This window comes from Euleptes europaea, chromosome 20, assembly GCF_029931775.1.
Source record: "Euleptes europaea isolate rEulEur1 chromosome 20, rEulEur1.hap1, whole genome shotgun sequence".
NCBI classification, from domain to species: domain Eukaryota; kingdom Metazoa; phylum Chordata; class Lepidosauria; order Squamata; family Sphaerodactylidae; genus Euleptes; species Euleptes europaea.
In genome coordinates, this window is record NC_079331.1 from 21,310,423 (window position 1) to 21,337,980 (window position 27,558).

The 27,558-nt window shown below is 49.3% G+C and overlaps 1 protein-coding gene across 1 annotated transcript in view; it reads right to left on the reverse strand.

The window, feature by feature from the left end:
- Window positions 1-15,297: 15,297 nt before the first annotated feature.
- The window catches only part of DPP8 (dipeptidyl peptidase 8), a 54,036-nt gene continuing 41,775 nt past the window's right edge, over window positions 15,298-27,558 (reverse strand). Inside the window, exons 17-20 of the mRNA XM_056865828.1 lie at window positions 25,419-25,571; window positions 21,737-21,879; window positions 20,626-20,737; window positions 15,298-15,424 (exon numbers count right to left, since the gene is read on the reverse strand). Coding sequence (XP_056721806.1) covers window positions 15,299-15,424; window positions 20,626-20,737; window positions 21,737-21,879; window positions 25,419-25,571 — 534 coding nt within the window. The 3' untranslated portion in view covers window position 15,298. The remainder of the gene's footprint in view (window positions 15,425-20,625; window positions 20,738-21,736; window positions 21,880-25,418; window positions 25,572-27,558) is intronic.

Genomic DNA, 27,558 nt, shown 5'->3' on the forward strand with positions numbered 1-27,558 from the left:
ACATATTCTCTTGTACTGTCCACTTTTCACACAGCTTCGATGCAGCTTAATTAGCCCCCTTCCTCAATTTACTATTGCAATGACTACTGGAAACATAGCCCATTTATTGGATGACAAAAGCTTTGAAGTTACCACTCAAGTAGCCGAGTTCCTGGCCAAGGTCCTAAAGGAGGGAGAAAGAAGGAGGGGAACCCTCATTTAATTGTTTATTATAATATTTACCGATGAACTGTGTATTTATTCTTTTTTAGATCCATATCTAGCTGCTTTACATGTTTGTTTTGTTACTGTTAATGCCAATAAAGGTTCTGTTTTCTGATACAGCCTATGATCGCATTTGCCTTTTTAGATCCCTTGTGCCTTTTTATGTACTGTATTACATGGACACACCTGAGACAGCCACAGCCCTGCAAGGCGGGTATGCAAGAAGAGCAAATCTTTCTGCTCAAAGCAGGAACGCAGACTCTTCCACAGACATCTTCACACAGGGCGGTTTTTCAAGGAGAAAGGTGTTCTCTGACAGGATGAATGCAAACCTGAATCTGACCGGTCACAAAGTTCCTTTCTTTTAATGAGGGAATGGACCAGACACATAGTTTAAACCCCAGATATTATTCCCTTCACTCTTCTAAAAACATGAAGAGAGGGGCCTTATTTAAGTTTTATGGTTTTATTGTTCAAGACCTCAGTCTAAGAATAGGGAGGAAAAGAAAGAAAGAACTTCAGTCCCACATTTAACTCCAGCAGTAAAACGACACCAGTGTTGTGAGGGGGGGGGGGCTGCATCTTGAGCGACAGAAACCAACGCTTCCTGGAAACCCGCTCACTCTGTGTTCCTGCTCCGGCCTACTTCATAATCCATTTTAACATAAAGGCAGGGTTTTTCCATCAGCGCAGCTGTCGAAACCGCACTCCCTATTAATCAGGGGCCCAGAAAAACGCTCTCACTGTAAACTCATCTTTTCCCTGTCTTGTTTTGATGATTTATATGCTCTCCGATGCTTGTCAAACAAGAGCTGTGTTTTAAATAAGTGGGGCGGGGGGGGGGAGGCGGTAAGATTCAGCAGACCGCTATCTGACGCTTCATTTTCTGGAGGCATTGCTCAGTTATCGCTTGGCATTTGCCATCTTTGCAAGAGATTAGGCCTCAATAAACAGGGCAAGCTCTTATCCCCAGAGTAGGTGGAGGCAGTCCACCTCAGGCAGTACATTTTTTGGTACCTGGAACGTCAGCATGTTGTCAACAATTCAGTTTGTTGCGAGTTTGAGTTCAGCACCACATCTCTTTGGGGGGGGGTGTGTGTCATGGTGATTGTGTATGTCTTTTGCTATCCCCTAACAATTAAATTCACTGGACTTTTAAGCTCTCTTGAAACTTTTTTGTATTTGATCAGAATGCAAAACGTTTTTTTTTTTTAAATTATATATATCAAACACTAATATGCTGCTTTTCCAAAAACGCATGGTCCACTTTATTCTTCGTTTCAGCCAGGATCAAATTTACCCGGGCTGGGGGGGGAAACTGTATGCATTACCTTGGCCTAAGTTGCATAGACTATTTTAAAACAGGACAGTATGATTACAAAATAGGGTTGCTCTCCTCCAGGTGGGGCCTGGAAATCTCCTGGAATTTTAACTGATCTCTAGACTACAGGAATCAGTTCAACTGGGTTGCCAACCTCCAGGTACTACAAGAAAAACTCAAATCCACTGTTAATATGAAGTAGTAAGAACCAAACAGGGTAGGCTCGAAGTATCAATATAACAACAATATTATTCAAAGTTAAGCAATGCAATTACATACACATGCAACAAATACTACACAAATGTTCAACTATACAACAAAGTTCAATAAACACAAAAAAAGCCCAATGGCTATCTCCAAGGGTGGATGTGGAGCAAATCCAACAATTGGAAGATGATCAGATGTAAAGTCCAAAGGTGCCAACCTCCAGGTACTAGCTGGAGATCTCCTGCTATTACAACTGATCTCCAGCTGATAGAGATCAGTTCACCTGGAGAAAATGTCTGCTTTGGCAATTAGACTCTATAGAAGGGATGGGGAACGTCCGGCCCGAGGGCCGTATGCGGCCCCCGAGGACATTTTCAGTGGCCCTCAGGAGCTCCGGGGCCCAGCCGCGGAGGCGCAGCACAGCGCAGCCCTCCCCAAGGGTGTTCCTGGGGCCACGGCGCCCTTTGGACCTCCTCTCGTCGACTGTTGGTTGGCAAGAGGAGGGGGGAGAGACGCTTCCCCCCAGGCTGCCCCCTACAGTCGCAGCATGCAGGAATGCCGCAGCACACTGTAAGCCCCTCTCGCCGCCTGTCAAGGGGCGAGGGGGGTGGGGGAGAGGCCGGTGGCTCCCGGCAGCGAAACATGCGCGCGGGGAGTCGATCGGGCTTGGAGGGCCTTTTGTGGACTCGGGGTAGGGGGGTGGGGGGGCGTGGAGGCTGGGGCCCGGTCGCACAAGGCTGCGTGTGCTGCCGTGTGTGTTGGGGAGGTGGGGAGCCTGGGGCCTGGTTGCGTGGGGCCAGAGTGTGCGGGGTGTGTGTGTGTGTGGGGGGGAAGGCTTTTTTCTCTCCCTCTTTTTCTGTCACTCTTTCTCCTTTCTCCCCCTCTCTCCCTCGTCTCTTTCTTTGTCTCCTTCCGTCCTTTTCTCCCCCTCTATTTCTCTGTTTTCCTTCCTTCCTCCCTCCCTTCCCTTAGGATCGGCTGCGGGCTGCGCCCCCCCGCCTCGTTTGCTTGGGCCCCACCGTTGGCTGCCCTCCCACCTGGGAGGGGGAGGGAGGGGGAGCGGGGGTGCCCTCCAGGCCGTCTCTTCATGGCCTCCCCTGTGGTTGCCAACCTCCAGCTGGTGGCTGGAGACCTGGCAACCCTAGCCTCTCGCCCCCACGCGCCGGGAGATCTACACCTGGTTATGGCCCCCAAATGATGTTATAAATGAGCAAATGGCCCTTGGCAGGAAAAAGGTTCCCCACCCCTGCTCTATAGCATTGAAGTCCCTTCCCACCTCAAACCCCACCCTCCTCCAAAAACCTCCCGCTGGTGGCAAAGCGGGTAAAAAACCTGGCAACCCTACAAATAGTGCCCTGGAGGGTGGACTCTACAGCATCGACCCTGCAGAAGTCCCTCCCCTCCCCAAACCCAGCCACCCCCAGGCTCTACTCTCAAAATCTCCAGGAATCTTCCCGGAGTTGGCAAAACCTTTTGCAAAACAGCAGCCAACAATTATAAACACAAGTTTATAAACACAGAGGCATAACATCCAAATTGCAAGATGTCACAGTTCCACTGTACACTGCATTGGTCAGGCGACACCTGGAGTGTTGTCTGCATTTCTGGAGGCCTCACTTCAAAAAGGATGAGGACAGAATTGGGTGGGTGCAGAGGAGAATGATGAAGATGATCCGGGGCCTGGAGACCAAGCCCTGCGAGGAAAGGCTGAGGGGCCTGGAAACGTTGAATCTGGAGAAGAGGAGGTTGAGGGGGGGGCAGGATTGCTCTCTTTAAGTATTTGAAGGGCTGTCACTTTGAGGAGGGCAGGGAGCTGCTCCTGTTGGCAGCGGAGGAACAGGGCTCGCAATAATGGGTTTAAATTGCATGCAGAGAGGTACCGGCTGGGTATTAGGAAAACATTTTTTACATAAGAGTTGTTCGGCAGTGGAACTGGCTGCCTAGGGAGGTGGTGAGCTCCCCCTCACTGGCGGTCTTTAAGCAGAGGCTGGACAAGCACATGTCAAGGATGCTCTAGGCTGATCCTGCATTGAGCAGGGGGTGGGACTAGATGGCCTGCATGGCCCCTTCCAACTCTTTGGTTCTATGATTCTAAGTCCAAACATTACAAAACCATTCCAAAGCCTGCCAGAATTTTAAAGGGTAACCCTTACAAAAAAACACACAGCCAGAAAGATATGGAGAGGGGCTCACTCCCCAAATAAACATGAGGCTATTTTACACCAATTCAGTCCACTGGGCTCAGCAGTGGCTTTTAATGATACTTTCTTCTAACTGTATATTCTGGATTTTGTATTTCTGTATGGTTGATTATCTCTGTATTACCGAACTTATTGTATTTGTTTTGCTCATGACCTGTTGGTCCGTGAGCATAAAGGACAGAAATAGAGGAAAGTTCCTCCTCATGGGGTTTTCAAAGCAAGAGATGAGCAGAGGTGGTTTGCACTCTTCCCATAAGGCTGAGTGGGGGGAAAAACACGAATTAAATAGCCTCAATAGCATGGACTTAAATGAGAATTGGGCTAAAACAAAGAAAGGATCACCCTTCCCAACAGTTTCAGGGTGATCACCCTTCCCCCCCCACCCCAAAAGTTGCAGATCCCTTGTGTTGGAGCACCCCCTGCTGGTAACAAGAGTCCCTTACAACTCAAAATATTTTTTTTCTTGACTCAAAAATAGACAGGAGTCTAGTGAACACATGAAGCTGCCTTATACTGAATCAGACCCTTGGTCCATCAGTCAGTATTGTCTACTCTGACTGCCAGCGGCTCTGCAGGGTCTCAGGCAGAGATCTTTCACATCCCCTACTTGCCTAGTCCCTTTAACTGGAGATGCCAGGGATTGAACCTGGGACCTTCTGCCTGCCAAGCAGATGCTCTACCACTGAGCCACAGCCTTAAAGACGATCCACTTGTTTTATTCCAGCAGGATTTTATACTGGAATTAAAATAAAAAACAGATTTGTGAACCTTGCTCAAAAATGCATATATGCCCATATTGATATTTAAATATGGGGAGGGGCTGTGGGTCACGTGCAAGCACCTGTTTAGTACCTAGAAGGTCCCAGGTTCTATCCCCAGTATCTGTGCTATGAAGGATCTCTGCCTGAGACCCTGGAGAGCTGCTGCCAGTCTGAATACATACATATATACATATAACCTTTATTGGCATAAACAGTCTGAATAGATAATAGTGACCTTGATGGACCAATGGTCTGGTTCAATATAAGGCAGCTTCATGTACTGTATTTAAACTGCCCTTATTTTCTGGGACCTATTATTGGTAAAACATTGTCAAATGCATGCAGTTGCCTTATTTATTGAATTAGCTTCTTGGTCCATCAAGGTTAGTATTGTCTACTTCGACTGGCAGCAGCTCTCCACCGTCTCAAGCAGACAGGTCTTTAGAATCAGAGTCGGAAGGGACCACCAGGATCACAATGCAGCAAATTCACAACTACCTCCCCCCCACACCCCCAGTGACCCCTACTCCATGCCCAGAAGATGAGGGGGAAACCCCTCCAGGGTCCCTGGACAATCTGGCCTGGAGAAAAATTGCTTCCTGACCTTCAAGTGGAGACCAGCATTACCCTGGGCATGTAAGAAAAGGCCACAAGAGCTGAACACTAACACGACCCTTCCTGCCCTTTCTCATGATCAGCCTAGGTTCACAGAATCTGCATTGCTGACAGATGGCCATCTAGCCTCTGCTTAAAAACCTCCAAAGGAGGAGAGCCCACCACCTCTCGAGGAAGCCTGTTCCACTGAGCAACCGCGCTAAATGTCAGGAAGTTCTTCCTAATGTTTAACCAAAAACTCTTTAGATTTAATTTCAACCCATTGGTTCTGGTCTGACCTTCTGGGGCAACCAAAAACAACTCAGCACCCTCCCCTATGCGACAGCCCTTCAAGTACTTGAAGATGGTTATCGTATCACCCCTCAGTCTTCTCCTCTCCAGGCTAAACATACCCAGCTCCTTCAACCTTTCCTCATAGGACTTGGTCTCCAGACCCATCACCATCTTCGTTGCCCTCCTCTGGGACACCGAAAGTCAGAAGCAATTTGATGGAACTAAACACACACATATATTTTAAAAAAAATGAATCTCCTGTCCTGAGCTCTTGGTAGGGGGGAGGGGGGATAAAAGGGATGAGATGAATCAATAAAACTGCTGCTTTATTTAGCATTATTCCTAAGGTGAGTCTTAATAAAAGATTTGCAACCCCAATACAGGCAGCCTTTTGCAACAAGTGAAAAAAGAGAACACAGCCATCCCCGCACAGATATCTGAGTCTGCTTAGTTCCGGGCAGGAGTTTTGAACTGGTGGGACTTTGTGTCCTGAAACCCAACACCTGAGTGTATCCTGGTGTGAGGGAAAGCACAGTGAAGTATCCTTGGGGGGTGGGGAGAGATTCCCGTCTGTCCAGGTACACAGTGGGCGTTTGTTGACTAGGCATTGCATTATCCACAGAAGCGGGCACTCCAAGGCCACGTTCCACACTGAACTGGGCAAATCATTCTGCAATCTGTGTTCTCCCTTTTCAAAAGCTGAATGCAAACAATTGATTCTCAGGGGCTGAGGATGCCCCCCTCCCCCGTCAGACTTTGAACAGCTGTCGAGGAATAAATAGTTGACTTTCAGGACAGTGGTAACCACCGGCGTGAACATTTCTCTCTGGATTTGTTTTATGCCATTTGCAAGCTTGAAGAAACACTAACTGTACTTGCAGGACAAACAGTGTGCCATTTTGAAAGTCTGGAACCAACTCTACACAGAACCACCTTTCAGAAGAGGTGGGATCAATCCTCCAAAAGGGCCAGGTTAGTAGTAGTAGTAGTAGTAGTAGTAATAGAAGAAGAGTTGGTGTTTCTATATGCCGACTTTCTCTGCCACTTAAGGGAGAATCAAACCGGCTTACAATCACCTTCCTTTCCCCTCCCCACAACAGACATCCTGTGAGGTAGGTGTGAGGGTCTGTAAGTCTTTGTGTGCTGTGGTCCCAATTCCCCCCTCCCTCTGGACTCGTAAAAGCAGTTCAGACCATTTGGCCTTTCCTGAGTTCAGGCTCCATATCTGTCAGGCCCTGGCTGGTATGTCTCACGGATGCCTCCCCTGCTGTGCCTCCCCTGCTGTGCTTTGGTTCACTCCCTCTTGCCAATTCCGGCCTTGGAAAGTAGATAACCCTAACAAGCTCTCTGGGGCCGATTGATGTCTGTACTGTACCCATCTATCTTGTAGCTTCCCATAACATAGGTGTGACCTTTTGCTTCCCTGTAGGGGATATAATTCTGTAGTTGAGAAGCCTTGCTCACTTGCAACTTTTATCAGTGTGCGGCCTGTATCATCTGAAGCTTCCAATAAAAGTTCCTTGTTTCTACATGACTGTCTGAGCAAGTGATTTTATGGAATTTGCACAGAGAGGTCAGGAACCCTCACATTAAGTTGCAAGTCATTGCCGCGTTGACCTGCTCCTGGACCGTTCCTGGACAGCTATGGCAGGCAACGGGGACACCAACGACAAGCCGGATGACGGCGACAAGAAGGACGATGCTGTACCCACGAAACCTGTTCTACCCCCTACGGAAGGGAAGTCGACTGGGAAGACGCCCAGTGGAGCCGATTCCAGATCAGGTTTGGGAACAAAGCCCAAGCAAACTCGCTTGGAGAGCTGGTTGGAAACTCCCAAGCATTGGTCGCTTTCGAAGAGCGACACACAGTCAAGACGGACTGTGGTGCACGGGTTGGGGTTCGAGGACGATCCCGCCCGAAAGGAAGCCGTGCTGCTTCATCAGATGGATGAGGAGCGGCTGCGCTGGCAGACTGAGCGCCAGGAATTACTGGACCGGATGGATACTATGCAAGCAGTGATGCTGGAGATGGCCGGGGCCATGGATGCACTGAAGATTCAGACTCCACCCGTAGCTCCGCCGGACGGTGAGCCTCCGGCGCCCGCGCCCCAGGCACCTCCCATTCGTCCCGCTCCACCGGCCCGCAGAGATTTGAAAATCACGTATGACGGGTCGAGTGACCAGCTAACGTTTTTCATGGTACAAGTGGACGTTTTTATGCGTGAGCAGGCCCGGACTTTTGCTTCGGAAGACTCCCGGGTCCAATACGTCGCTTCTCTCCTACAAGGGGAAGCGGCCGCCTGGATGGTACAGCAGTATGAACTTCGCTCCCCGGTTTTGCGAAGCCTCGATGACTTCATGGTGGCCCTTCGACCGATTTGAGGACCCACATTTGGGTGAGCGAGCAAAGGTGGCCTTGCAACAACTGCGCCAAGGAACTAAAACTGTCACGCAGTATGCAAGCGAGTTCCAGTCGCTCTCGAGTCGGGTTTTGGACTGGAGCGAACCTACCAGGGTACAGTGTTTCCGGGAAGGTTTGAACCCGGACTTGCAACACTGGGCTTTCATGCAGGGCAACCCTCCCGATGTTGAAGGCTGGATTCGCCATGCCGCGGATATTGAAAACCGAAAGCAACTGCTGCTTCTGTCCCGGCAACGCACCGGACGAGAGACCAAGCCCCGTGGAGACAGACCCGGCGGTCCAAAGGACCCTCGCACCCCCTCGGGGGGTGGACCCTCCATGGCCGAACGCCGCAGGCGCTTTGAGAGCGGGGTCTGTCTCATTTGCGGGGGGAAAGGACACTTTGCTTCGCAATGCCCTTCTCGACCCGGACGCCCGGGACCGACCCGTCCGACCACAACCGAACCTGAGAAGCCCTCTCCCGAGGGGCAACCTCGCCGCCGAAGCGGCGCACCACCACCGAGCCGACGCAACGCGTCCTCAGCCCTGCACACCCGCACCGAGGTCGTGGCCTCGGACTCCACCGACCCATCGGGGTCAAGGATTACAATGGAAGCATTTGACTCATCGGAGTCGCGGATTACAAATACCACAACCCCTTCCTCCAGCGAGGAAGAGGACTGGGACCTGCCGGCAAAAAACGCCGTCGGTCTGCTGTAAGGGGGGCTCCTCAGCAGACCGCTCCAAACGTTGTGCAAGGAGCTCCACTGATGGTAAGCGCTCAAGAAGACAATGTGTATGTTAAAGTCAAACTTTCACTACCAAAAGGGGGTCCCACATTAGAATTCACAGCCCTAGTGGATTCGGGTTGTGCCCGCACCATGATGAGCGAAGAGGCAGCCAAATTGCTGCAAGTTAAGCGGAAACGGCTACCCGAACCCATCCGCTTTTCCCAGATGGATGGCAGTGACTTTAAAAGGGGACCCGTAACCCACCGCACCGCAGCGGTCATCATGTCTGTAGGGGAACATTGGGAGCGCCTTTACTTTACCATAGCTCCCATAGTATTAGGGATGAACTGGTTGCTGGGACACAATCCCTCTATAGACTGGGTGAAGCGGACGCTCACCTTCCCTCGCAACCCATGCGAACTCCATGACAAGGATAGGGTGCTTAGCGCTCCAGCAGCCGCCCTCGTGGGGGCCCCCTTTCCCGAGACTGCTCCACCCCAGCTCCCCCGCGAGTATTCCCAGTTCGCCGATGTGTTTGATGTGCGGGAATGCGACGAATTACCCCCCCACCGAGAAACAGACTGTGCTATTGAAATAGTGGGAGATGGCAAATTGTCCAAAGGGAAGGTATACCCCATGAGTCCAAATGAAAAGGCTGTGTTACAAGAATATTTGGACACCAATTTGGCGCGGGGCTTCATCCGCCCGTCCAAGGCTCCTTATTCGGCCCCTGCATTCTTTGTCAAGAAAAAGACGGGGGATTTAAGACTCTGTATTGATTTCCGTAGACTGAATGCGGTCACTCAGTCTAACGCATACCCCCTCCCTCTCATTCCAGACCTTCTCGCGCAATTGAAGGAGGGCCGGATCTTCACCAAATTGGATTTGGTGGAGGCTTACCACCGAATCCGCATACGAGAAGGGGACGAACCAAAGACTGCCTTTTCTAGTTGTTTTGGAATGTTTGAGTATTTAGTGATGCCGTTCGGACTTTCGGGGGCTCCGAGTGTGTTTATGCAATTAATTAATGAAGTCCTACATGATCTGTTGTTTCGAGGGATGGTGGTGTTCCTGGACGACATCCTCATTTATTCTGAAACCATGGAAGAGCATGTTCAACTGGTGCGCGAAGTGCTGCAGCGGCTGCGCGAGCACAAACTGTTTGCTAAGGTTCCAAATGTGATTTCCACCAACCCTCCATCACCTTCCTAGGCTATGTAATTTCCCATCAAGGCTTGGAAATGGATCCCGAAAAGGTTCGGGCGGTAATGGACTGGGAACCTCCCACCACGCGTAGGCATTTGCAACAATTTTTAGCCTTTGCCAACTTTTACCGAAACTTCATTCCTAATTTTGCCCAGGTAGCGCTCCCTCTCACCTCGCTCCTGCGCACTAAAGGGAAGGGAGCGAACGCCGCTCTGCCTTCAGCTAGATTGCAATGGACTTCGGACTGCCAGCAGGCTTTCGATGCGCTCAAGCTGCTTTTCTTGTCCGAACCTGTTCTTGCGCACCCCGATTGTAATAAGCCATTCGTGGTTCAAGTAGATGCTTCTGATGTTGCCATGGGAGGGGGCTCTCTTACAACGGGACGAGAACGACCAATTGAAACCGTGTGCCTATTTCTCTAAAAAGTTTTCTCAGTCGGAGATTAACTGGGCCATTTGGGAGAAGGAGGCAGCTGCTGTTAAACATGCCCTCAACATTTGGAGACATTTTCTGGAAGGGGCAGAGTTCCCGTTTGAGGTGTGCACCGATCACAAGAACCTTGAGGCTTTGAAAGGGGCTAGGAAGCTCAACGCGAAACAGATTCGTTGGGCTCCGTTTTTTGCAAAGTTCCGCTTTGTTCTGAAACATGTGCCAGGGAAAGACAATACGTTAGCTGATGCTCTCTCTAGACTTCCCCAATACCACAATGACTTCGATCGACCGGTAGACTCCCTATTCACCCCCGAGCAGAGGGGGGAAGCCTCGGGGCTCGCAGTGACCACCCGCTCCCAATCCCACCGCCAGAACGTCCCTCCCCCCAAGGGGATCCCGGAGTCTTTTCTGCAGCGGCTCCGAGACGCTTCTCTAAAGGAAGCACAGCAGCAAGTCCTCCCCGCGCACCTCACCCAACAGGACTCCTTGTGGGCGCAGGGGGGTAAAATCTATGTCCCGGAGGTCCTCCGGAAAGAGGTACTGGGAATGGTTCACGGGGCCAAACTTGCAGGTCATTTTGGGTTTGTCAAGACCTTGCATCTATTGCGGCGGCAGTTTTGGTGGCCCGGTATGAGAACTGATGTGGACTTGTATGTGCGCAGCTGCCCCGTCTGCGCCACTGCCAAAAGACGGATGGGGAAGACTCCCGGACTCTTGAAACCGCTTGAAACCCCGACCATGCCCTGGGAAGTGATCGCTATGGATTTTATCACTGACTTGCCCCCCTGTCGGGGAAAAACCGTGTTGTGGGTAATAACTGACTTATTTTCCAAACAGGTTCACTTCGTTCCTTGTACGGGGCTACCTTCGGCTCAGAAACTGGCTAGACTGTTTGTTAATCACGTGGTGAAGCATCATTCGATCCCGAGGAAGGTCCTCTCCGACAGGTGTGCCCAGTTTGTGGCCAAATTCTGGAGAGCCTTCCTAAAAGTAATGGGGGTGGAAGAGCAGGGACTTTCTTCAGCTTACCACCCCCAGACTGATGGTCAAACTGAACGTGTCAATGCTGTGGTTGAATGCTATTTGAGGTGTTAGGTCAATTACCACCAGGACGATTGTTACCTTTTGCTGAATATGCATACAATAATGCCCCCCATTCTTCCACAGGTTTCAGTCCTTTTCGTGTGGTCTATGGGAAAGACTTTGGACCCTTTGGTTCTCCTAACATCACTCCCGAGCTCGAGGGGGTGCAGGAGGTTCAGGAATGGGTACAGGTAGTGCAAACCACTTGGCCCTGGTTGCAGAAAAATCTGGAGAGGGCCAAACGCAAATACAAGGATCAAGCTGATAGACATCGGTCTCCGGGGTGGGAACTCAAAGTGGGGGGACAGGTGTACCTTTCCACCAAGAACCTACGCTCCCTTCGACCTTGTAAAAAGCTTAGTGACAAGTACGTAGGTCCTTTCCCCATTACCCGGGTGATCAACGACGTTACTGTGGAATTGGAACTCCCTAAGTCTCTTCGGGGGGTGCACCCTGTGTTCCACATCAGTCTACTGAAACCGTACGTTTCTGCCCCTCAGTTCCATCCTCTTCCTAAGCCTGAGATTCCTACAGTTGTGTGTGGGGGGGGGGAAACGCATTTGGAAGTGTCTAGGGTTTTGGATTCTAAACTGAAAAAAGGAAAGTTGTTCTATTTGGTACGTTGGAAACACCTGGGCTCCGCTCAGGATGAGTGGGTGGCAGCTCCCCATGTGGCCGCCCCTCGTTTGGTTCGAGAATTCCACTCTGCTTATCCAGACCGCCCTCGTCCGCCCGGACTCGGGGGAGGGGGGCCTTAAGGGGGGCAGAATGTGAGGGTCTGTAAGTCTTTGTGTGCTGTGGTCCCAATTCCCCCCTCCCTCTGGACTCGTAAAAGCAGTTCAGACCATTTGGCCTTTCCTGAGTTCAGGCTCTATATCTGTCAGGCCCTGGCTGGTATGTCTCACGGATGCCTCCCCTGCTGTGCCTCCCCGGCTGTGCTTTGGTTCACTCCCTCTTGCCAATTCCGGCCTTGGAAAGTAGATAACCCTAACAAGCTCTCTGGGGGCGATTGATGTCTGTACCGTACCCATCTATCTTGTAGCTTCCCATAACATAGGTGTGACCTTTTGCTTCCCTGTAGGGGATATAATTCTGTAGTTGAGAAGCCTTGCTCACTTGCAACTTTTATCAGTGTGCGGCCTGTATCATCTGAAGCTTCCAATAAAAGTTCCTTGTTTCTACATGACTGTCTGAGCAAGTGATTTTATGGAATTTGCACAGAGAGGTCAGGAACCCTCACAGTAGGTGAGGCTGAGAGAACTCTAAGAGAGCTGTGACTAGCCCAAGGTCCCCCAGCTGGCTTCATATGGAGGAGTGGGGAAACAGATCCAGTTCACCAGATTCGCCTCTGCTGCTCATGTGGAGGATTGGGGAATCAAACCCAGTTCTCCAGATCAGAGTCCATTGCTTCAAACCACTGCTCTTAAACACTACACCACGCTGGCTCTCAAGACAGGCTCTTGAAGACTTCCCTTCCCACTCAACCTCAGCAGGAACAATCTCCAGGCATTGCAACAAGCAAGAAAACATGGGCATAGATCACAAATTGCAACGTTTTCTCAAAGAGCGAGTTTTTTCACGACAAGCTTTAGAACTTCATTTCCTGAAGTCTGTGGGAGGTAGACCCCACCCTCCCCCTTTACAAATGAAGGGCAAAACCTGGCAAGAGTCTTAAACCAAGCACCATAAAAAGGAGCGCTAGTCACACGAAATTCGGAAACACAAGATTTCACACTAGTAAAATGGATTCTGGAACAGACTTGTGGCTGGACTTCAGAAACAAATCCTGTTTTGCAAAGAAAAAAGGTGGGTGAGAGGAGAAAATCAATCCAGGTATCAAAACATATCAGTTTCTAGTGATGCAGTTTCTTTTTTTAGCAGCTGTTCAAGCTCTTCGCTTGCTTTGGACAAAGTAAACAGCTATTAAGCACTCAGAAAGCGTGTGCGGTTGGGGAAGTACATAAGAAAGGCCCTGCTGGATCAGACCCAGGCCCATCAAGTCCAGCAGTCCGTTCACACAGTGGCCAACCAGGTGCCTCCAGGAAGCCCACAAACAAGACAACTGCAGCAGCCTTATTGTGCCTGTGTTCCACAGCACCTATAATAGGCCTGCTCCTCTGATCCGGGAGAGTATAGGTATTCATCATGACTAGTACCCATTTTTACAAGTAGACAAGAATACCCCTCCCTTCCATGAACATGTTCACTCCCCTCTTAAAGCCTTCCAAGTTGGCAGCCATCACCACATCCTGGGGTAGGGAGTACCACAAGTTAACTATGTGTTGTGTGATTTAACACAAGAAGCAGATTTCACAAGGTTATGTCACTGTCGAGAGGGTCCGATAGAATAAGAAGAGTTGGTTTTTATATGCCGACTTTCTCTACCACTTAAGGAAGAATCAAACCGGCTTACAGTCAGCTTCCCTTCCCCTCCCCACAACAGTCATCCTGTGAGGTAGGTGGGGCTGAGAGAACTCTGAGAACTGTGACTAGCCCAAGGTCACCCAGCTGGCTTCATGTGTAGGAGTGGGGAAACAGATTCAGTTCACCAGATTAGCCTCCGCCGCTCATGTGGAGGAGAGGGGAATCGAACCCGGTTCTCCAGATCAGAATCCACCGCTCCAAACCACCGCTCTTAACCACTACACCACGCTAGAGCCATTTCAAAGATCACTCCGTGGGAAACATCTCCCGCACAAGCTTGGCTGAACAGACAAGGAAACGTACAACAGCCCAGCAATGTGACTCCCATTTGTTTCAGTGAGGCTTCAAGCGGCAGAAGAATCACCTTACTGGATCAAGCTCTTTCTTGTCCCAGTACTCTGTTCCCAACAGAGGTCATAAGAAAGGCCCTGCTGGATCAGACCAAGGCCCATCAGGTCCAGCAGTCTGTTCACACAGTGGCCAACCAGGTGCCTGGAAACGTCTGGAAACTCAAGCTGGCTGTAGGCTACCCTGGCTATTTGTTGCTATAATCTGGCGTCTGGATGCATACTGCCTCTGAACATGGAGGTTCCATCTAACATAACTGACAGACACATCCTTCCTGGATTTGTCAGACTTCAGCCAAAGGTTCCATGCTAAACTGTTCCCTACAATCTCCCCCCAACCTCGGATCGCTTCTGGCCAACAAATGGTTCAAGTGCGCCCACTTACGCCACAGAAAGTAGTTTCCTGCCCCAGCAGACTGAGGATAATTGGTTCCCGCGTTCCCTTGCCAGTCAAACCACAGACAGAAATCCAGCCATATAGGAAGAAGAAGAAGAGGAAGAGGAGTTGGTTTTTATATGCCAACTTTCTCTACTACTTAAGGGAGAATCAAACCGGCTTACAATCACCTTCCCTTCCCCTCCCCACAACAGACACCCTGTGAGGTAGGTGGGGCTGAGAGAGCTGTGACTTGCCCAAAGTCACCCAGCTGGCTTCGTGTGTAGGAGCGGGGAAACAAATCCAGTTCACCAGATTAGCCTCCACCGTTCATGTGGAGGAGTGGGGAATCAAACCCAGTCCTCCAGATCAGAGTCCACAGCTCCAAACCACTGCTCTTAACCACTACACCATGCTGGCTCTCACACAGGTGCAAACCAGCCCTAAGAGAAGAGTCACTCTATTTCTAGGCAGCACAGACATTTACTTTATTATTTACATTTAAAATTATTGAGGTTGCTGTTCGGGCATCTCCTCTCGTATGGCACCAGTCGGACTTTTTTTAAAAACAAGAAGGAAGCAAGGCGGTGTACGAGTTTGATCGATCTGCGCCAGAGGCAGGCACTAGGAGGGGACGGGACGGTCACGGGTTCTGCGTTTGGTTAAGCCGCTGAATGTGTGTCGGTGCCCACAGCTCCTCGGGGGGGCGGGGAGCATCACGGCACCGCCTTCAATGTAGCCATGCGGGACCCCAGGTTCTCCTGGAGGTAATACAACAGGTGAAGTTCATAGTGCTCTCCCGATTCAGGAACCCGGATGCTGTGTCGCTCCTGAGGATAGATCTTTTCCAAAATAAAGAAAGACAAAAGAAAGAAAGTGAATGTCTCAGGGTTGATCACGCAACCAGGATTATTGTAGGAAAACCATGGTGGTTCTAGCACCCCTGACTGGCCCTGGCATCCTGACTCCCCGCCACACTTTGTGTTAGTTGTCCTGTAGCTCCTTTTCATTGTGGAGATATAAGAGGAAAGGCATACCCCAGCAACATAAAGGGTTAGAGAGGTTTTTTTTTTAATAATTAATACTGGGAATTCAGAGGAACTAGCAGAATACATCATTGTTAATTTCTATGGCATACTTTGTGTGACAAGCTGGCCGACTTTGTGCAAAGGAAAGCTTCTGTCCTGCATAACAGCAGTTCCAATGGAGGCATTGCAGATAATGTAGCTTTTGAGTCAGCAGTATAGCTTCTTTATGAAGCTATCAAAGCGTGAGAAGAAGGCTCCTGACCCAAAGCCCTTCTGTGCCTGGAAAAGCCCCCCAAAGGGCATTACGTTCATTAGATGCTAATCTACTGGTGGTCCCCGGCCCTAAGAGCATGCGGCTGTCCTTGACAAGAGGCAGGGTCTTCTTGGCCCTGGCTCCGGCCTGGTGGAATGCTCTTCCTGGCAACATCAGGGCCCTACATGACATGAAAGAATTCTGCAGGGCGTGTAAGACAGAGGTATTCCACCAGGCGTACGACTGAGGACAGCTGAGGAAGTAATCAGTAATGGCTTCCCCACCTTCTCCTGCCTTTTTCTGTCTGAATTAGGGGGGCTGGTCTGGACCTGAACACATGAAGCGGCCTTATACTGAATCAGACCCTTGGTCCATCAAAGTCAGTATTGTCTACTCAGACTGGCAGCGACTCTCCAGGGTCTCAAACAGAGGTCTTTCACATCACCTGCTTGCCTAGTCCCTTTAACTGGAGATGCTGGGGATTGAACCAAGCAGATGCTCTACCATTGAGCCACAGCCCCTCTCTTTATAGTCTACCTTATCGGCGAGCTTGGATTTCAGTGCGATCTACTGTTAGGTTGTGTTTTTAGGCTGAATATCTATAGCTTTAAAGATTTTTAAAGATGTCTTATGATTGTGTAACTGTTTTAATGTTATAAAATGCCCTGAACCTGGTTCTACTAGGCAGGGCAAGCCAGAAGCCAAAGGAATAAATAAATAAATAGCTCTTCCTCCCTCTGTGGCTGTCCCAGCTGCTCGTGGTACACACTACGGCCGGAAGGGGCATCTCCGTCTGTGCAACCCCCTTACCCTCTGTGGTTCCTCAAGCAAGTTGAGTGCCTGAAGAACACGCTGTTGGCATGTTTGTTTGCTTGTCTGTGGTTCAGCTCCCTTCTCTCTTTATCTCACTAATCCAATGGAAAAGAAAGACAGGAGAACCTGGCCAGACCAAATGCCTCAAGGCCAGTAATGATACAGCAGGAGAGGAGGAGGAGAAGAGTTGGTTTTTATATGCCGACTTTTACCACTTAAGGGAGAATCAAACCGGCTTACAATCATCTTCCCTGCCAGGTAGTAGTAGTAGATCTCCTGCTAATTCAACTGATCTCCAGCCGATAGAGATCAGATCACCTGGAGAAAAATGGCCACTTTGGCAATTGAACTCTATGGCATTGAAGCCCCTCCCCTCCACAAGCCCCGCCCTCCTCAGGCTCTGCCCCAAAAATCTCCCGCTGGTGGCGAAGAGGGACCTGGCAACCCTACCCACAAGAGACACCCTGTGAGGTGGGTGGGGCTGAGAGAGCTGTGACTAGCCCAAGGTCACCCAGCTGGCTTTGTGTGGAGGAGTGCGGAAACAAATCCAGTTCACCAGATTAGCCTCCGCCGCTCATGTGGAGGAGCGGGAAATCAAACCCGGTTCTCCAGATCAGAGTCCCCCTCTCCAAACCATTGCTTTTAACCACTACACCATCCCTGCAGAGCAAGAACCGGGGGTGAAGGACTGAGAAGGGGAGGGCTCGTCTTGCTGGAAGGGCAAGCCAGAAGCCAAATCGACTTTGCTCGATTTACTGGGGCTTGCTGAAAAACCACCTTGCATGATGCGAAATTCAAGCATCAGCAGAGTCGTCTTGCCAGACCCCTGGAAATTCATTCCGGTGTGGGCGGGGGTTAGTCAGGTTAATCCATTGCAGCAAAACGAAACAGGGCACCTTAAAGGCGGACAACATTTTGTTCTTGCCTAAATATTCATTGCCTAGAAGCCCCTTCTCCAGATACATTGAGTGGGTCCTCGCTTGGCTGGCATTTTACGTAGGAGGTCTGAAAACAAACTGCCAGGAATTGCAGAACGGTCACATTAACGCTTAACCTTGCTTCAGTTCTGCTTTTTTTAGATTTCTGCTTGGTTCTCCAGCCCAAATCCTACTTCGTTGTTCATTGGATGTCCCATCCTATCGATTTTATTGACTCACTCGCCTTTTAATCGCCTTGTGTCCACGTGAGAAAGGCGAAATAATGCAAATAAATAAACGGAAATCTAAGGAGCAAAAATGTAAGAGACCGTTAGCTAATTATGTTAATGAGTTCACAACTGTAATGGCTAGGGAGTCACTGATTTTTAAGATAAATCCCAACTTTAAGGTGTGTATGGAAGTAACAAGCTTTAAGACTGAATGTTGCTCAGCGGAGAGTGATTAAGTGTTCGGCCTTGACTGGTGGGGGAGGGTTATTTTTTTAGGCATTAGCCTTGTCTTGAAAGGGGTTTTTTTTCTGACGGCCTTCACTAGTGAGTAGGATGGTTTTATTTGCTTGCTATGAATTGAGAGCATTTTCTTTATTTTCTTAAGAATAAATTTTGTTTTACAAAACGAATGAGAGGAGCTGTGAGTGTTGGGAGTGCAACTTTCCCAGGGAAGAACTGAAGGCCATAGAGATAAGGCTTTGGCAGAGAAAAGCCCTCAACCTTACTATCAAACGAACCACACCTTGCCCGTCGGGAGTCTGAAAGTGCTGTCGTCAGCATTTTAGACCTGGGAGAGCGGTTGCCGGTTGATACAAGGTGCCACTGGACTCTGGTTGTAAGATTGTTAGCCCCTGTAAAGAGAGAGAAACCCCAAACCTTTGTTCAAGCATGTCTGTGTGTGTGTGTGAGGGGGGGGGGATTCTGGTGCAAGACTGCAGGACACTCAAGGCTATGCTCCGAATTTCATATTTATTTAATTTTTATTATGTTCTTTTTATTTTGGATCTATCATATTTGTTTTCAGTTGTTGCTGCTTTATTTTACTTGCTTTATTCAAGAATGTTTAGGGCAATTAGTGGCACAAAGTGTCAGGCACAGGCCTGAGAATGGTATGCTGTGGTTACACCAGGTGCTGACCAAGGCCGGCTCCCAGATTGTTTTGACTTTCTCCAGTGGGAACTTCCAGAGCTCCTGACAACTCTAGGGAGGGAGGTTGCCATGGTATCCAGGCTTATCTCCCGTTTGCCCATCTATTTATGCCATGTATTGAACTTATGATCTTTACTAGTATCCTTTTGACTCCTGGCTTCTGCTACCTGTGGATTTTCTAATAAATCAGCTTTCTTTGGACTGCCTGTCTGCTGAAGTCCGTTTATGGGATTATCACGGGACTAGAGCTCACATTAAGCACCCAGACGGTATAAGCACAGAGACTTTTAAAGGAATGCCCTGAATTAGAAGAAGAGTTGGTATTTATATGATGAGTTTCTCTGCCACTTAAGGAAGAATCAAACTGGCTTACAATCACCTTCCCTTCCCCTCCTCACAACAGACACCCTGTGAGGTAGGTGGGGCTGAGAGACCTCAAAGAGAGCAGTCAAGGTCACCCAGCTGGCTTCATGTGCAGGAGTGGGGAAACAAATCCAGTTCACCAGATTAGCCTCCGCTGCTCATGTGGAGGAGTGGGGAATCAAACCCAGTTTTCCAGATCAGAGTACCACTCCAAACCACCGCTCTTAACCACTATACCACTCTGGAATTAGGAACATTCCACCACCCTGTAAGGCTGGATTAGGAACAATCTGTTAACATCCCACACATGGGCAATGGTGGATTGCTTCCGATGAAATAAGAATATCATGAGATAGAACATTCTTGATCAGAGAAGCTCAAGTTAGAAAAATAACAATTTAACTTGACTATCAGACCAATTTGCTCTGGTGTTAGTCTATGAGGCCTGGGTAACTTTAAAAAAAAACCCTGCACCAAACGGAACAGGTTTGGACTCCCCCAGCTTCTTTCAGTTCCACATTTAAAGTCTATTCTGATAACCCTTTTCAGGGAACCTCTCGGTATCTCCTCGATATAACCAACTAGCAGCCCTGAGGCAGATTCAGCCCTGGGGGCATTGTTTCTGCCTAGTTTTTGTCAAATTATCATAAAAAGGTTTTCCACACTGTCAATTAAAAGGCTAAAAGGAATTAATGCATGCTGTAAAGAAACAGAAACAATGCATATGTTCATGCTACGTATTTCTTTGGCAGACGCTGGGTTGGATCCAGACTATATTTTCCATCAGAGGAATGGAACTTTCCTGACACCCCCACCCCTGCAAATCTCCACAAGGGCACAGGGACACTCCCCACCCCCACCCCAGAACAGCATAGAGAGGTCTGCAGTGGGAAAGGAGAGTCAAAAGAAACCACCCATTTAGAAGAAGAAGAAGAGTTGGTTTTTATACCCCGGTTTTCTCTACCTTTAAGAAGTCTCAAACCGGCTTACAATCATTTCCCCTTCCTCTCCCCACAAGAGTCACCTTGTGAGGTAGGTGGGCTGAGAGAGTTTGGAGAGAACTGTGACTACCCCACCGTCACCCAGCTGGCTTCATGTGGAGGAGTGGGGAATCGAACCCAGCGCTCCAGATTAGAGTCCAGTGCTCATGTAAAGGAGTGGGGAATCGAACCCAGTGCTTCAGATTAGAGTCCACCGCTCATGTGGAGGAGTGGGGAATTGAACCCAGTGCTCCAGATTAGAGTCCGTTGCTCTTAACCGCTACACCATGCTGGATCCAATCCACTGTACACATGAAAAATACAGATGGACGTATTCACAGCTAATGCTATGTGGCCGCATGGGTGACGTCTTTACTAGCGCAGGTGATAAGATGGTGTGCCAGAATACTCTCCGTAGAACAGAATGGCCCCCGGCACCCCAGATGGTGGTCTGCTTTTGTCACCCGTCAACCCCAAAAAGATCCGGTCCGGGCAGCACCCAGGCCCTCAGAACAACCCACTGCCTTACCTGCAGGTCGTACGGTTTCCCAGCCCTCACCAGGAAGCTCAGCAGTATGCTTGAGTGTGCAAAGTGCACGTTTTCATCCAGGAATCCGTGAAGCAGCAACAACCGGTTGGGTCTGAGGAAACCAGTCAGGAGGAGGAGGAGGAAGAGGAGAAAGAGGAGGAGGAAGAGGAGGAAGAAGAAGAAGAGGAGAAGAAGAGGAGGAAGAAGAAGAGTTGGTTTTTATATGCCAACTTTCTCTACCACCTAAGGAAGAATCAAACCGGCTTACAATCACCTTCCCTTCCCCTCCCCACTACAAACACCCTGTGAGATAGGTGGGGCTTAGAGAGTGTGACTAGCCCAAGGTCACCCAGCTGCCTTCATGTGGAGGAGCAGGGAATCAAACCCAGTTCTCCAGATCAGAGTCCACCGCTCCAAACCACCGCTTTTAACCACTACACCATGCTTGAAGACATGTCACAGGTTCGAATCTTTCACAATGGAGATGGAGCTGGCCTGAAGAGGAACGACTGGGGTGGTAACGCCCTTCCCCACCCCCCCAAAAAAAGCCCACATGCAATCCCTCCATCACCAACCAGAATCTGGCAATCGACCATATGCATGAGGGAATTTACCACTCTGTTGCGACTTGACGGCACTTTACACACAAACAGGAGAGAAAAGTCCCCAGAGGCAGTGGGCATTCAGGACACTAGACGAGAGCAACCCCCATCTTAATTTCTTTAATCTAAGGGGGGAATAGTTCCCCTTCCCTGGCTGGTACAAACATTATGGCTTCGTCTTGTCCAGTAACTAGCTAATCTATAGCCAACCGCTGAGATGGAGGATCTAATTAATGCTGTTAATTAGCAACTGAGGCCAATTACCCCCCTCTGAAGCAAAGGAGGGGTCTCTGTCTGCGATTTCTTGAAGCAAAAGATAACGCTTTAATGACAAGGAGACTTGGGGGGAAAACAGATTAGTCCTAATGGGCTGTGATTATGTAAATGCCCACTCAACTTTATTAAGTGGCTTTTTACTACCACACAACTGTTTAAGCATTTAATTAGGCAAGAAACACAGGATTTAACACAGCAGGGGCTGGGGTGTGTGTGTGAGAGGAATCACTTACTCTGAAGGAAACTTATTCGCTTGCATAGCCACAGAGCCCAGGTAATACCCTTGCTCGTTCTGATCCGGGTGTCCCATGTAGCGTTCGGTGTACCCCGTGTCGTAAAAGAGCCACAAGGTGACTGGAGCCCCGGCGACAGCCACCTGTTGGGAATTTCCAAGATGGCCATCAATATTTTTGGCATAAAACAACCCTTCGCTCGGAGGACATGTTCTCCACTTGCCCTGGGCCTGTTATCTAAGGGTAATCTTCCTTTCTATCTGGATTCTCCAGTTAGTCCAAAGTTATGTAGAATCTTTATGCATTCAAGATTTAATTGCCCCCTTTTCAATTATTTTGCTGGGCCATATGCTAAAGATCCCTTTTTTAAACCGGCTGTGTCCCTGCCCTCTTCATTCAGTGGACTCCTTAATACATATCCTTTTGCACTGTCCTTACGTGTACCAACTTAGGCTAAAATGGATGTAACAAATGGTCCACATCTTCTCGAGCAACCTTGGAGCCAAAGGTTCAGTTCCTCTTAGAGGACTCCGAACCTCAGCGTACTTATTTAGTTGCTGCAGAGAAGAGATGAAAGGAGGTGTTTTTAGGGGTGGGTCTTATTTAAGTTTTACGGTTTTATTGTTCAAGACCTCGGTCTAAGAACAGTGGGGGGGAGAAAGAAAAACAACCTTCTAGCGACAGAGTGCCGGCACCTCTGGAATTTTGAAAGGAGGTAAGGAACCCCGTGGTGCAGAGTGGTAAGCTGCAATACTGCAGTCAAAAGCTCTGCTCACAACCTGAGTTTGATCCCGACAGAAGTCGTTTTCAGGTAGCCAGCTCAAGGTTGACTCAGTCTTCCATCCTTCCAAGGTTGGTAAAATGAGTCCCCGGCTTGCTGGGAGTGGAGTGTGGATGACTGATGAAGGCAATGGCAAACCACCCTGTAAATATGCCTAGTAAACATCGTGATGTGATGTCACCCCATGGGTCAGTAATGACCCGGTGCTTGAATAGGGGACTAACTTTTAGGAGCCCCGTGGTGCTGAGTGATAAGCTGCAGTCAAAAGCTCTGCTCACAACCTGAGTTCGATCCCAACGGAAGTTGGTTTCAGGTAGCCGGCTCAAGGTTGACTCAGCCTTCCATCCTTCCGAGGTCAGTAAAACGAGTATCCGGCTTGCAGGGGGTACAGTTTAGACAACTGGGGAAGGCACTGGCAAACCACCCCGTAAACACAGTCTGCCTAGTAAACATCGGGATGTGACATCACCCCATGGGTCAGGAATGATCTGGTGCTTGCACAGGGGATTACCTTTACCTTACCTAATGAACCCTGCCCAAAAATGGCGGCCTCAGGAGGTGGAGCCAAGCACACATGGAGCAGGAAAAATGGGGGGCGGCTCTCTCCCCAGCGCTGCTTACCGGAAAGGAAACAGCTGGGGTGGAGGAAGAAGCCCTTACGCCCCCCAGGGTGGTGTTCTGAGTCCGTTGCGGCTCTCCTTTGTTTTTTAAAGGCCATATCCCACAACTGCAGGGAATCCAACTTGCTAAGATCAGAACATGGAGTTCGGCCCTTCGTTTCAGCTGTCGCAGAGCAGTGTGGGCGCAGATGCCGCATTTCACCTATTAACAGGGGCTTTTTCCCTTTTAGGATTTTGTTAGTATTTTATGGAAAGATGACGCGAGGCAGCATTGTGCAATGGTGAAAGTTACGACTGGGACGGCCCAAGTTCAAATTCCCCAGTCAGCCATGAAGTTCTCTTTGGCCATAGGGTTGTTGTGAAGATAAACTTAGGGAGGGGGAGAAAGCATCACATGTTGAAAGCAACACAGTGGTTGGCCACTGTGTGAACAGAATACTGGACTTGATGGGCCTTGGTCTGATCCAGCATGACCTTTCTTATGTTCTTAGGATCAGAGGAGTATGCCTATTCTATGAGGTGCTGTGGAACACAGGCAGGATGGTGCTGCTGCAGCTGCCTGCTTGTGGGCTTCCTAGAGGCACCTGGTTGGCCCCTGTGTGAACAGACTGCTGGACTTGATGTACCTTGGTCTGATCCAGCATGGCCTTTCTTATGTTCTCTTCCCAGAGCAAGATAAAAATACACAAGTCTGAGAACTTTGCCTGTTCTTTAGGTTTTTTCTTTAATAATTTCAGTTGGCAAGATGATCCTTTACATTACATCACATTTTGTGGGGTTGTTTGCCATATTTTGTGATGTGTGTTAGAAATAAGGATGCTCCCTCACCTCTGACTCAGCAAAAGTTTTCTTTTGCAAACTAGGATGCCAAAGCATGCAGCTTCTACTAAAGCCATGAACACATGGGGTTAAGATATCACTCACGCCATGGCCTACCACCCCCACCCCCGCAAAGACAGTGCATGCAGTCAGGTTTTGTGGATCAAATGAACCCCTCAGATTAAAGCCGCTCATTTGATGTTTTTCTTAGGCTATTCATATTTTGTTAAGCTTTGCAGGGGGTGGGTAAGAGACGGCATCAATATTTATTTATTTAAAACATTTCTTAGTTCTTGCTGTTGGTTTTTTTTATATGCCGACTTTCTCTATCACGTAAGGGAGAATCAAACCGGCTTACAATCACCTTCCCTTCCCCTCCCCACAACAAACACCCTGTGAGGTAGGTGGGGCTGAGAGAGCTCTAAGAGAACTGTGACTAGCCCAAGGTCACCCAGCTGGCGTCATGTGGAGGAGTGGGGAAACCAACCCGGTTCACCAGATTACCTCTGCCGCTCATGTGGAGGAGTGGGAAATCATACCCGGTTCTCCAGATCAGAGTCCTCTGCTCCAAACCACTACTCTTAACCACTACACCACGCTGCCTTTCTGCCACAGCTCCGTTTCTCCCTTGCGGAAAGGTGGCTTAGAATATAAATAAAACTATTGTGGGTGGGGGGAGAACCCAAAATTTAAAAAAATGCTAAAAACTCATTAAAAAGTCACAATTTAAAAACTCCAGTTAGGCCTGTCAATAATAATAACCATGTCAATTGCAGCACTAAATAATACCATCTTCAGCTGCCTCCTAAAGATCAAAAGTGAAGGGGCCAGGCGCACCTCCCTGGGGAGGTTGCTCCCTAATCGCGGGGCTGCCACTGAAAAGGCCCTTTCTCATGTGCCCACCAGATGAGCCTCTTTGATTGATGGAGGGCCTCTCCCTGCAATCTTAATTCCTGGGCATGAATATATGGGAGAAGATGGTCCTTCAGACACCCTGGTCCTAAGCCATGTAGGACTTTAAACAACAAAACGACAACACCTTGAATTGGGCTCAGGAGCGGATCAGCAGCCAGTGTAATTGCTGTGGTGCCAGGGACACATGCTCCCGGTAGCTGGCCCTGATCAGAAGTCACATGAACACATGAAGCTGCCTTCTACTGAATCGGACCCTTGGTCCATCAAAGTCAGTGTTGTCTACTCAGACCAGGAGCGGCTCTCCAGGGTCTCAGGCAGGGGTCTCTCCCATCACCTACTTGCCTGGAGATGCCGGGGATTGAACCTGGGCCCTCCTGCATGCCAAGTGGATGCTCTACCACTGAGCCATAGCCCTTCCCCAGCTGCAGAATTGCGCACTAGCTGCAGTTTGTGAACTCTCTTCAGGAGTAGCCCCAGTAAATAGCTAGGCTGCCAAAAGAAACAGGCACACAAACCAAAGAGAGCGTCTTCATGCATGATCGCCTACCTTGAAGATGTCCGACTTCTGCAGTAATGCCATGAGGGAAAGGTATCCTCCATAAGACCAGCCGTGGATACCAACCCGGTCCAAATCGATGAATTCATATCGGGAAGCCAAGTACTGCAAGCCTTCGACTTGGTCATTGATTTCAATTTGCCCCTGTTGAAATGAGCATTTTTGCAGAGGTTACCCTGACATTGTAAAGACATTTACTCTGAAGACGTTTATGGATGCTTGAGTGGACACAGGAGCCCCATGCAGACGACCCTGTCTGCATGCCTGATCACCACACAGGGAGTAAGTTCGGCCACAAGCGCAATGACCCTTCCCTCGCATGATTACTGAGTTGTGTGAATGGGTGGAGGAAGAGCCCATGCGCCTGCCCCTCACTGTGATCAGGGGTGTACGCGCAGCCACAGTGTGTCTGCAGCATGCAGAAGACTCAGCAGAACCAGCGTGGTGAGGTGGATAAGAGCAGTGGTTCAGAGCAATGGACTCTGATCTGGAGAACCGGGTTTGATTCCCCACTCCTCCACATGAGCGGCAGAGGCTAATCTGGTGAACCAGGTTGGTTTCCCCACTCCTACACATGAGGCCAGCTGGCTAGTCACACTCCCTCAGCCCCACCTACCTCACAGGGTGTCTGTTGTGGGGACCGTAATAGTAACTCTTCAACAGTTCAGGCAGAAGCCGTGTCTAACAGGATGCTTTTTAAAATGAAGATATGGTTTAAAAATATTTTCTGCAGGCACACAGTTCATTGTCAGTTACGCAGCAACAATCCTTCTTTGGTGGTAGCAGCTGCTGCAAAAGCGACTATTTTAAAAATCTATACGGCCAATCACATCTCCATTAGCCAATCAGAAGCCCTGCTGGGCAAAAGCCCCATCTGGCCCTGCCCAATTCCTGAAACCGATTGGCAGGCACCAGGAGAGGGGTTGGTGGGCACCATGTTGGGGACCCCTTGGGTACAGTGTATACTGGATTTTTCTTTGTATTGAGTAATTTTTATGTTACTTTCAGCACCTGAACAGCCAAATGTGAGATTCACACCCCACATTTTATCCAGCTTCTTTTCCCCAGTTTTATTTTATCTTTATTTATTTTCCCCACTTTATTTCCCCAATGAATGCATGCTGGTTCTTTCTTACACAGAGATGCATGCACCTTCAGTGTAATGTGCAAACAGAAGAAGAAGAAAAAGAAGAGTTGGTTTTTACATCCAATTTTCTCTGCCTTTAAGGAATCTCAAACCAGCTTACAATCACCTTCCCTTCCTCTCCCTACAACAGACACCTTGTGAGGTAGGTGGGGCTGAGAGACTTTAGAGAGAACTGTGACTGGCCAAGGTCACCCAGTAGGCTTCATGAGTAGGAGTGGGGAAAAACAGAGTTGCACTTACCTGTAACTGCTGTTCGTCAAGATGTCTTCTGTGCAGGCACACATTGGGACTGCGCTTGCGCAGGCCAACCTCGGAAAGGATTCTTCTAGATTCTTAAAATCCGACAGGGGGCGCCGTACGCCAGTGCGCATGCGTCCGCCTTCCCGCCCTATGACGCGGCGTCACGGCGCCCCCTACCCAGTTCTGTTCTTTGCCCACTCGAAGAGCCTGAAACACTGGAAAACTAAGAACAAACAACATATGAGAGCTCTCCGAGGGGCAGGAGGGTGGGATGTGTGCCTGCACAGAAGACATCTTGACGAACAGCAGTTACAGGTAAGTGCAACTCTGTTTTCGTCTGCGGTCTTCTGTGCAGTCCCACATTGGGAGATTATATAGCAACGCACTCACCTGGAGGAGGGGGTGAGCTCTCAGTCGAATAATGACTGTAAAACTGCTTTTCCCACAGCTGTATCCTGTCTGGCATCGACGTCGACGGCATAGTGCTTAACGAAAGTCTCTGACGAAGATCTGCAAATATCCTTGATAGGAACTCTCTTCCGAAAGGCAGCTGAAGCAGAATGGGCTCTTGTGGAGTATGCTCGTAAGGATTTAGGACACTTCTTTTCAGCTCTCCTATAACAGTGACGTATAGCCTGCACTAGCCATCTGGATAAAGACTGGGACGATGCTGCCAATCCCTTCTTCGGACCAGCAAAACATACGAACAGGGAATCTGACTTCCGGAACTGTTTTGTACGATCC